This window comes from Lates calcarifer, linkage group LG20, assembly GCF_001640805.2.
Source record: "Lates calcarifer isolate ASB-BC8 linkage group LG20, TLL_Latcal_v3, whole genome shotgun sequence".
Taxonomy (NCBI): Eukaryota; Metazoa; Chordata; class Actinopteri; family Centropomidae; genus Lates; species Lates calcarifer.
In genome coordinates, this window is record NC_066852.1 from 23,398,725 (window position 1) to 23,410,759 (window position 12,035).

Here is a 12,035-nt window from a genome sequence, read left to right on the forward strand (position 1 = left end):
ACAACGCTGATCGGCTGATATATGGCCTTTAATAAAAAGCCAATACGCATCTGCAAACCAATATTCTGTCAAAGTGACGTATTGATCTCCTAATAGACGGGGAGCTTCGACAGCAGCCATGAGCAGCTGTAAGTCAGAGAGACTGGAGCTGCTGAGCGAGCCAGCTGGCTGCTGTTTGGCCGCTGCTGGTGGCGAGCCAGAGAGGATGTGGAGCTGCGATTGGCCCGATTTCTCCCGTGTGCCGGGGGGGCATCGGGATGATTGAGGGGGCGCGGGAATAGTAGGAGAGAGGCTGTGACCCAAACACACACACACTGTGTCCTGACAGGACCCTCGCTGTGAGCAGGAAGACAGACCAAAGCAGGTTTTGATTGATGGGAACTCCTTCTCTGCTTCTTCCTCCTCCTCTACCTTGATTGCTCTCCATTTCATTTCACCCTCTTGCCATCACTCTCACAAGAGCTCTCTCTCTCTCTCTTTCCCATTTTCCCTGAATTTCATCTCCAGACATCCATCCTGTCACAGCAGAGGCAGAGATGCTGGAAGCCTACTTATGATAATAGAAAATGCCACACTACACAGCGTATCGTCCCAGCCCCCAGACACTTCACATGACAGCAGCCTGCACATATCGCTCATCGTAAAAAGGATGTATTGTGTGAGCTAAGACATAACAGTATCGCTGACTTTTACTTTTATTATTCATCTATGAGACAAAAGAAAGCAGTGTGGTGTGATGTTTTACCCGTCTGGGTCCATTATTCTTCAGTTCAAACACGTCCATAGTGTAGTTGACCCTGCGGCCATAGTGGTCAAACTGGACATTACCTGTTAATCCCTGCAGCCGGACCTGCACACAGAGGAGGACACAGATGACGTGAGATGATGAAGAGGTGACAGGTCAGTTTACAACCAAAGAAGAAGAAAACAATTCCTCTCAGGAGGAAAAAAACAGATCGATACGAGAAGAACAAGAGTGTCAGCATCACTGTGACAGTTTATGTAGTGAATGTTTTTAAAAGACTAAACTCCCTCCATTATGACTGAACCTACAAGTTGTTATGACCTGATGTGTCGTTTGTACTTTTGTAGATTTTGGTTCTTCTTTCGTTTGCATCTCTGAGCCTCCATTTTGGGTCCTTCGCCCTCGTGCTAGAGCTTCATTCAACTAAGCCGAGCAGCTTTTTCTCTCTGAGCATCACGTGGCTGAAACGCACCTGAATCAACTGTTTTGAGGGCGTTAAAAGACCCAGTCAACATTTTGGGGAAATGTGCTCTCTTCCAGAGAGAGCAGCCTCATTAATACTACCAGGGTTATGCTGCGCCTACAGAAGCTACGTGAGCAGTTTCTGTAGCTACACCGCAGCAGACAGGAAGAACATGTCAGAGCTACACCTGCAGAGATACCATGATGAAGCAGGTTGAATCTTCTTTACAGTAACATACGTCCAACAAAGACATCTCCTCTGCAAACCCTCTGTTCACCCCTGCTCTCTGTTAGTGCTTGAAATAAAGTACATACAGCAGCTGCTGCTATAACAGGGTTGTGTTTCCCGTTTACCCCTCGTGTTAAACTTTAAATCTGGCTTGAGATGAGAGGATCACGTCTATTCATTAAGGACAGAGATGGAGTCGTACAACAACAATTTTTACAAGTGAAGGAAAAGAAAAGAAGCTGTGAAAGCAGCCAGTGTGTGATCCTTCAACAACAAACACCCTCTGTTCCCCCTCTCTCACCTGTTTGAGAGTGCGCTCCATGTCGATGCCCTGGTTCCACGGGGCGGCCGGGTTGGCGAGACAGTCGCCGGCGTTCCCCCGTCTGGAAATGTCCACCTTCTGCCTGCGCAGGTTCCTGAAGGCCTCGGCCATCACCATCACCCCATCGTATGTTAGCGCTGAGGTGTACTGGGAGACGAGAGGAGGTGATTGGACACAGATGTTACTGTATGTGAGCACGGTTGGGTTATTTATACATAAGAACACTGCAGTAGGAATTATGGTTCAACTCTGGCTCATTAGATTTATCAAAAAGAAAAAGAAATCCAGCACGTGATTTGTAAATTACAGTCTTTGTAACCTGGAGGCCACCCTGCCACGGGAACAAAAAAAAGGTATGAGGCCAATTAAATGCTGATTTAGCTGGACAGGCAAAATGTTCTGTAATATTTCTCTTTAAAAACAACCTGCGTAAGGCTGCCTCTGAGAGCACACTGAGTTTCTGCAGGGCCAAGCAGCGCGCTGTAACGGCCTCGCTGTTGCAGAGACGCAGCAGTTTCACTCTGTTCATTATTTTTCTGGGAATGGAGAGGAGGAGCAGGCGAGGAGAGGAGAGCATATTCCCCACAGTGTAAGCCTCCCAATTTCCCCTAATCTATCTATGACCTGAGGACTCTGCGTTGCCTCTGATTATTTGCGTCTACAAAAATCGCTCTCTCCCTCGTGAGCCGTACATTTCCCTAAAACTCACCTCTGGCGCGGCAGAAACCGTAATTGAGTGAATGACGAAAAGGCAGCAAGATGGAGAATGAGCGGGGGGAAAGAGAAAGAGAAAAAAGGCGAGTGTTTTGTCCAGCCGGGTAGCAGTCCGGCATTAATTATCCCAGCTAGCAGGAGTTCATTAACTTAGCCTCCGGCTGGGGGTGAATCCTATTCATTAGCCCACTGCTCACTGTGACATTATGGCTCTCTACGGAGACTGCTGCACTCTATCCCCCCGGTTACTCTTTGACAAGCTGCCCAAAGTAACACACATACACATGCACACAAACAATCAAGGTGCAGGACAAACTAACTAACACTCAGAACCATCTTCACTGCAGCTCAAAGCTGCCAGGGGCATGAACAGGAGGGTCTCGTTATTTGTTCTGTAAGTCGACTTAAAACAACCCGTACAGCTGCGTCTACTTCATCCATGTTTTTCTGTTGCTAGCTACATAGCCAGGTGACATCCCCATTCTTAATCCTGCCAACAAAGCTCTGATTGGCCGACTGCTTCCCCAGCCAGGAAATCAACCTGTTGATGAGCACAACACCAAACCAAGTCACTGAAGAAACTGGGCCACATGGGAGATGATCAGAGGTCTGGAACCAGGCTTAAAGCTGAAGGTGGACACCTTCTCCTGGTTGGGAAATGTTAACCCAGGCCAACTGATGCTGATGATTTAACCCACATGAGCTAAAATCTGTCTGCCCCCAACTCTTGAAGCTTTCAAGCAGGAAGTGGCTAAAACTGCTGCTTCTGCTTTTGCCAGTGTTGGCATGACGGCAGCAGTACTTCTACTTTTTACTTATTTACTTATTCAAAGATGAATGTTTGAGATGGTGTATATCAACGTTGTTATTGCTGAAGTCAGAGGTAGACACTAGAACTTTACTTTTAATGAATTTAAGCCTGGTATAATCATGTAATCTGTACCTGATATGAGGATGTTTCAAGGCCACATACCTCAGTCTTTTCCAATCTCAAGCCTCTCAACAAAAAGCTACAGATCTCTACTCTTTCCTTTGACAAAGAAATAACGAGCAGAGTCAATAAAGCAGCGTGGCATTGGGAGACTCTTGAGGGGTTTGAGATGCTAGCGAGCCTCTCCACAGGCTCGATTACCTTCTTATAACACGAGGAACTTTAGCCTAGTTGGCAAGGTTACAGAAAAGCAGCACACGGTTGCCTTAAGTGACACGCAACCTTCATCTTAACAATCTAAACAGAACAAGAGCAGTTACTGGCACCAAATGTAAACGCAAAGATCACACCAGATCTCATCATCCAGATCCAGATTATACCTTGACACCAGGTGTGAATGAGGTTTAAAATCTCCAGGATTCTCTCCGTCATGTGAAAGCTCGCTGCCGTACATAGAACAGGAATCTCTAATTAGTTCACCGCCTGCTGATTCTTGGACCTTTTAAACACGCGGCATCGCATTTGTCTTTGCAAAGTGAGTAAACATGCCAGAAGAAGATTCAACTCGCCGGCCATGTTAATACATTAGTGGGAAGAAGGGCTGACTGTGACTCAGGCTGTGGACAAACTTAGTGGGGAGCAGAGTAATTTAGTCTGAGTGGATTTCCAGGAGAGAGAGCAATTTATCAAGAAATGGAGTCGGGGATAAACATGCGCACTGAGATAACACACACACACACACACTGCACATCTATCTTTGTGGGGACCCTTACCCTAACCTTAACGATCTTACCGGACAGCCTTACCCTTCCCTCAACCCTCAAACAGCCATTTAAGCTTGCGGTCGTCGGCCATTTTGATCCCCAGGAAGTTGTGGGATCCCACAAGTATAGCAAGCTCCCAGATTTCACACACATCATGTGATATCTCACCGTAGTGTAAACTTTTGATTTGAACCACCTCAATCCATCAGACACACACACACACACACACACACTCTCTCTGTTGGCCTGACTCACACCGTTTTCACTCCACTGCCTCTGGATTTTAAAACAGAAATCTTTGTTGGACGCTCAGATTTGCTGCAGGGGAGGAGGTTCGCTGACCACCGTGGCGTGATGCCTTCTTGCCCCACTGCCATTTGCAATCTGGGTGGCTGAGCAGAATGTAAAGTGGGTCAGTCTGTCACATCGCTGCATGTGACGGCGGTGGACGAGGTGAAGCGGACTGCTGACGATCACTCCTCCTGTTTATACGTGTACATGCTCGTGAACGTCTTTTATCTTCAGCTGCTGCTCGTTAGTTTTCGCATCAGGCTGATTTTTCATGTCCTTACTTATATTTTCTTCCTTTGCAACAACTCAGTCACCCCCAAATGGATGATTAAAACACCAAGAGAAGGGAGTCATTTCAAAGGCTCCTTTAGCTTCATTTCATTTTGTGAAAACTTCTCAGAAGACCTACCTTGGGTGGGGCGTCCGAGCCGGGATACTCCCTCTGATCCAGCTTGTTCCAGCGCTGCATCAGTTTGATGACCATCGGGTTGCTGAAGTCGACCAGCTGGAAGCCTGTCACGTTGGCTCCACCGTGCATGAAGCGCTCCAGGTTGATGTCCTTAAAACCCTTAAAGGGGGGCGACAAGAGGGAAGGACTGGGTCATGGTCCGAGACTCACAGATAGCTAGCATTTACTACATGTTCCTGCAGATACTGACTTTGATCATTTACGCTAAATGTGTGCAGGTTCTGCTGCTTTGCATCACACAGGACGACAGATGGAGGTGAAAGTATGAACAAGAAAAAGGGAAAGGTTGATAAGGAAAGTGAGACTTTCATTGGTCTTTCATTATCTGGGCATTATTAGCACTGACAGTAACTGAAAGTACAGTTCAACGCTATTAACTGGAGAATCAACCAATCAATCAAAGTCTTTACAAAACATCATAATCAATCATAATTTCCCAGAGCCCAACGTGATTATATTTAACTATATTTAATTTGTCTGACTGATTTTTTAAAGCTTATTTTCAGTCTAGTGGTGTGACTTTACCCAACCACTGCTGAATTCTTAAAGATGACCTCCAGACATGTTTTAGGGCACATAAAAATCCTCTGCTTGGAATAATAATTTGTGTCTAATATGATTTTTTTTCTTCAGATAAATGTGGGAACAGTCTCCTGGTGTCAAACTCTACACAGTGACGCTCATTAATCTGAAAGAGAGAGGGAAGTTTCTGATGAGCGGCTGGAAACTTGCACACTTGAATTTTCTATCTGAAGTTGTGAACCAGAAGAAAAATGTCAGGTTTTTTGGGGAAATTGCGCGACTTGAAATTACCGGTGTGAGGAATTCTCGCTGTGTTATTTCAGACAGACGGCTTTCAAGTTGAAATAATTAAATGCTATAAATTCAGTGGTTTTTTAAAATGTTAATTTTGTATTCTGTATTCTGCAGCCATTAGATTTCACTGTAAGATATTTCATGGCTTATACACTTCAAATTATCACAGCCTTCCCTCTCTGGTTTGGTCCCTTTAATGAAGCCTTTTAAAGATACTGTGACACAGTCTATAGATCAAATGGACTGAGATGTTGGTGAGCAGATCTGTGGAGGTGTGGTGAAACAGATATGATGAGAGACAGACAAACAAACAGGGACACCGTGTGAAGAAGAGTCATTTTCCCTCACCAGGTTGGCCATGATGTAATGGTAGCCTTTGACGTGTTTCCCGACGCTGACAATCTGCGAGGAGGCGGAGCACAGCTCAGCGTTAATCTGACTGGATTACAGCATAGCGTACGTTAATTACTTTAAATGATGCATGTGGCAGGCGAGCGTGAGCGTCCTGACGCGCCGGGACCGTCGGGTTTGATCCGTAGAAGATCGGACGTCTAAACAAATGAACAGGCAGTCACGTCAGGTAAACACTTCACGCTTCCAGAGACAGGACAATGCCTCTCGACTCTTATACAACACACACACACACAACCACAGAGCTGCATAATGGTGATAAAAACTGACTTTGAAAGATGACATCTGCTGGGAAATCCCACCGGACATCCAGTTATTAAGGGCATGAATTAGTCTTTTCAAAAATCACTTTGAATCTCTGAGAAAAGCTTGGAGTGATATCAATTCCCCAACAGCTTCACTGCTGTCAAGACCTGAGCATCAGGTTGTGAAGCTCTGCTGTTAGTGAACGCTCACTGCTGCAATATCCAACATTAACACACAACTAGAGTTAACGTCTGGTGGTTATTTGCCTCCAACAACCAGTCAAGTTGCAGGAAACATGGTCACAATCTCCTCTTCTGCTCCTGAGTGACGGCGTTGGATGATGGCCTTGACCTTTGACCTCTGATTGCCAAATTGTGATCAGTTCATCTTTGAGTCTAAGTGGACGTTTGTGCCAAGTTTGAAGGAATTCTCTCGAGGCGTTCCTGAGATATCTTCTGGTTCGCGAGAACAAGACAGACGAACGTACGGACAGAATGCCTCAGGCCTCGGCTGTCTCCGATCAATCTGACTCACAACTGGAACAGTAGGAGAAATCAGCACACTACTGAGAAGCTGGAAATAAGTTAATTAGCTCTTATTAAAGAGCTGGGTACAGCGTCTTCAACTTGAAACTGAAAATAAAAACACTCATTTATCAGCATGTTTAAATGAGAACGATAGTTCAAAGGAAGACAGTTTCACTTTTTATAAAATACACGTTGGCTCGTGTTTAGTTCACTGACCATACACTACTTTTTTTTTACTTTTCTGACAGGGGAATGTAATGCTGTGGTCTTCATCTGTCCGATGAAGTAATGGCTTCTTGTGAATCAGACATACTGTAGGTGTTTAAATGTTCCATTACGGTTTTATTCAGACAAGACAGGACCTGAGCTGCTGCTCTGTTGAAAGGGCAGTTGAAAGGGTTTAATGAAAAACAGAAAACAGAGTGTTTTCTCTTCTCTCACCGGCTGCGTCACTGATGGATTTTAAATCTTTTGCCGTCGGAGCCTTAATTCGTGCCCGACGCCAGCGCGACGGACGCTTGCTCCTCACTTCTCGCAGTGAATCACCCAATAAATATTATCAGATAGAAATTCTGCTGCCGCCTGTTTTATTATCTCCGACAGTGCACAGGCGCTGACTCTCTTTTGACTCCATGCAGCTGGCATGGATGAAAATTGAAAATTAAAAGGAGGGAATGCTGCTCTGATCGTTGGGTTGGGTTTGTTCTCCTTTACCTCCTTTACCTCCCGCACTGTGAGGGGAAAAATCCTTTAATAGACTGATAAAATTGGCTTTTTCACAGTGTTTCATGGATTAATAAACTCATGTTTAGATGATAATTAAGCGATACGTTCATTACAGAGCTCTTTACAAGGCAGAATAAGATACGCATGTTTAACCCTGTGCTGCTGCAGCGTTTATGACGTTCAACTTGTGCCACAACTTGTCCTTATTACAACTTAATATAACTGAGATTTTATAACTGCTTCTGAGTAAATCCATGCTTTAAACTAGAAATACCAGAATTATAAAGCTGCTGCACAAACTCAGCAAGCAGGGGGGCAATAAAATCAGGAAATTATTACTTAAAATAAGCAAAAGCATCTGTTTTGTTTTAAGAATTTTGGAAAGTTAAATTCTCCTACCCAGCTGGGAGATAATTTTACTTATTTTCAGTTATATTTCCCTAATTTTATTGCTGTTTTCTTGTTTTTTAGAGCTGGATTTAAAAGTAAAAGTGACTCTGGAGCTTATTCAGGCATCAGACTGACGCACGACATTTATTAAATGCATGTTTGAAGCAGCAGCCTTTGGTGAAATGTAGTTAATTCTGACCTCTCTCAGCTTTAACTTTAAGCATATACGTCTCCATTCCTCTGCTGTTTTTCACAGCTATGGCACAGTCTGTAGAACTTGCCAATTAGCTGTCAGCAAATCACATTTCCATCTGTAAATGAAACAGGTTTGCATTCAGTGATTTCACGCTCCGACATTCAAAGTAACATCTGGTTGCTTATAAGCCGTGATATGTTCGGATCGCGCTGTTGATAAGCAGCTAATGAAGCCCAATTATGTATTCAAATCCCGGTCCTGGATCAGGATAATTTGGCACCGTGTAAATAGGAAGAGGATGACAGTTGGAGTGAAGACCAGGACAGAATAGATGTTTATGTCTCTGACCGCGGCTGCATCATCCCACGAGCTCTGAATGTGACAGAGTCCATCACGTCTACTCGTGAGACGTTCTGTGTACTGGCATCGAGCGAGGACGGAGCGGGACGTCAGCTGCTCTGCAGGGCAAAGACAGTAAAACACACACACACACACACACATCTGCAGAGTAAATTGTTAGAGCTATGACAGATGTCAGAGTGGAGATTTCCTGAATAATTGAACAATTACGGAGACACCAGTAGCTCCGGGGAAAGATGGAAGGATGAAGGGATGAAGAGGAGCAGGATGAGGAGGAGGAGGATGAGGCACATCATATTCTGAGTGTGCTTATGCCAACCAACACCACCGGAGATCAGAACAGACTGTTTTCAAGTTCAAAACTTTCTAATTAGCACAAACACTCCCAAAAAAAAAAGTGAAACAAACACTGAAAGTGAACGTGTGAAGAACTAACTTCACCTCTTCACAGGGGGACGGGGAGTAAAGTCTGCTGAATTCCTCCTCCTCAAACACTTTATCTGCTTTATATTACTGTCCTGGAAACTGCTGGAAACATTGTTAAATGAGAATTCTGCATTAAGTTCGTCGTATCTACCAGTTAAGACAACACTGCACTCACTGAGTATGTATGTTAAGCACACTTAAAATCTTATTAATAATCCCTCACTGTGCGTACACGACTAAATGCTGGTTGGCATTTTCCCCATGACAAAAGACACATCTGTACAGCTGATGAGCAGCCATCTCAAACTGCAAATAAACTCACCTATCCCTCTTTGTATTGGGGAGTTTTGAGTTCTGTTTACAGCCTGACTACTTCTCTGTTTCATGCCTCGTTGGACTTTATTTTTGTGATGCTGCTGCACATCCTAATTTCAGTAATTAATTTGCTGATTACGATGCCATCATAACCAACAGGAAACTACAAAAATAAGACCCTGCTTGTGTTGAACAGGTAAACAGTTTTCTATTTGACTGCTCACTTGTTGCTCTGGACAGTTTCTAACGAGATCTCAATTACTATGGTGAGTGCAGTGTTATTAGAACTGACAGAAACAGTGGCAAGACCTCCAAAATAAGAGGCAAGTTATAATAACCCACGATACTCCTTTAATATCTCAGGTGATTTGTCCTGTGGCAGCCGCACTTTCACTACTAAACTATCTCTGTCGTACTGAATAGACCGTTTAACACCATTACCATTAGCACTCTGACACATATTAGCTGGCTTTTTATGGCTTAAGTAGCTAGAACATGTTTCTTCTTTTGCAGAGGTTTGATTGAAATAATAATTGATAACAACATTGATAACAATGCGTGCGTGGGTAAAGGAGTAAACGAGCAGCTGGTGTCATGGTGGCATCACCTGTTCCAGCATGTTCTGCAGCCGTTCAGCCTCCAGGTCGATCACAAACTTCTTCTCCTGCCTCCGGTCCAGATCCTCCAGCAATCGTCGGTAGCTGGCGTCGTTGAAGTTCTCGACACAAATGGCGCTGACCTGCCAGTTGTTCTGTCCTGCCTTCTCCATGATGGCCTGCAGGATGGCATAACCTGATAACAGAGAGAGACACAGGACACATCAAGGACTGAAGGAGAAAATATATCAGCTCACTACCAGAGCTCATTATCTCTGTATACTATACGTTTCTTAAAAGTCCAATAATTACCCCTGTTAACGGTCCACATTGGACAGCTCCACACCTCACAACTTACGATCAATGTCAGTGCAGGAGCAGATTCCTCTTAGTGCAGCCAGGCAGAGAGGAAGGAGCTGGAGGTCAGCTGCACAGTCATAACTAAAGCTAAACTACTGTTTATTTGCCATTAACACGATCTCTCCTTCACCTTAAGTAGCTTTTAGTCCTGTTTGTTTGTTACGGGACTTTCTCACAGACAATAAAGAGAGATATTCTATTCTATTCTAGTCTGTCAGATTTCCCCAAAAACAAGATGACAGACAGGAGTTTTGCCACATGCCAACAAACAAGCGAAGAATAACAAGTATCTTCTCTGTAGATCTCTCTCCGGTTTCAGGAATTGTTTTTGTAAGATTTCTTGAAGGTACCCTGGGGCTTTCTTGCAAACAGAGTGTGTTTTCAGTCAGTATTTATCACCAACACACACTGTGTGTCTCCTTAAAAGTGCTGAGTGTGTTTTCTTCAACATTAAACAATGGTAAAACTCATTTGAAAATAATCTGGGACTAGCCAGGAAGTGGTCCTCTTCCTCCCTGACTTTCGTTGTCTCACTGACTGTAACTAGAAATATAAATGAGTCCTGGAGTCCACTCACAATAACACTGCTCTAGAGGTCAAGAACTCAACAATGCACCTTTAACACTACGTCATTTTAACCTGTCTGACCTGCTACACTTAGATGAACGAGCAAGAAAAGCGTTACATGTATCTCCTGGTTATTGTCGTGTTTTTTGACACAGATCTGGATCAAACTCTGAACTCGAATCATCATAATAACAGTATATGCTTCCTGGATGCTTTATAGTTGTCTGCGTTAACAGCTCCTGAATACGTTTACTGGTGAGAGGCTGAAACGCGGCACGTCAGGCCATGTGAGGTGATAAAACACATTGCTCATAATTGCTGGTTTAAATAGCAAACTGGCTTCAGTTGACACAACATCCCTGGCAAGAAAAAAACTCTGTCCCACTGAAAAGAAAACCGCACTTCAGAAAACTCCTCAAAAGCTTTTGTTGCTTTTCCAACCGGATCCTGGCTTTTGGTCCAGTCGGGGGGGGGACGGACTCATCTCCATGAGTTGGATGTATCACTCGACTCCGGAGGGGGGGACGGCTCGCTGTCAGGTTTGTGTATAAAGAAGATGAGTGTCACAGAGGAAACTAGGGAGCTGTGAGGGCGGCTGTTCTCCAGCAGGAACAGATGTCCCCCTTAAACGGCCCCTCCTGGTGGCCATCGCAATCTGGCAACCCGTCTCCCTTTGCTCCCAATTAGTGGATTAACCTGTGCTCTGGCAACCCAGCTCCCTCTCCACCTCCTCTCTCCCCTCCCCCGGCCCCTTGCTCCCCATTAGAGGCATGTCGGCGCCAGGAGGGACTGCTGGTCGCACACAACACACACACACACTCATACTCGCACATGCATGTACAGTATCATGTCAGGATGCCTCCAGTCACCCCTGAGGGAAGAAGCCGGAGCTCCAGCAATCATTGCTAGAGAGGAAATTTAAAATGAGCTTTGATGAGGTTTTTTTATTGACAAACAACTACAGAGCTTCACCAGTCACTGTTCTCCAAACAAGAAGATGATGATGATGATGTTCAACTCATAATTCATCATTTTGAACTTACATCAGAACCACAATTTAACATTAATCAGCTAAGATTAACCCTAAATACGAGGCAGGGCTGAAAAGTTCATAGGCTGACCATGATGCGATGGTTTAATTTGACCATTTCTTCCATCGTTGTTGCAGTGCT

General features: G+C 44.5%; 1 protein-coding gene across 3 annotated transcripts in view; it reads right to left on the reverse strand.

Annotated features, from left to right (window-relative positions):
- LOC108879165 (glutamate receptor 4) overlaps positions 1 to 12,035 on the reverse strand; it is a 97,638-nt gene that overhangs the window by 33,702 nt on the left and 51,901 nt on the right. For all 3 annotated transcript variants that reach the window (XM_018670366.1, XM_018670365.1, XM_018670369.2), the window contains exons 4-8: positions 9,948 to 10,132; positions 6,092 to 6,145; positions 4,868 to 5,026; positions 1,738 to 1,905; positions 746 to 850 (exon numbers count right to left, since the gene is read on the reverse strand). In XM_018670366.1, the coding sequence (XP_018525882.1) occupies positions 746 to 850; positions 1,738 to 1,905; positions 4,868 to 5,026; positions 6,092 to 6,145; positions 9,948 to 10,132 (671 nt within the window). The remainder of the gene's footprint in view (positions 1 to 745; positions 851 to 1,737; positions 1,906 to 4,867; positions 5,027 to 6,091; positions 6,146 to 9,947; positions 10,133 to 12,035) is intronic.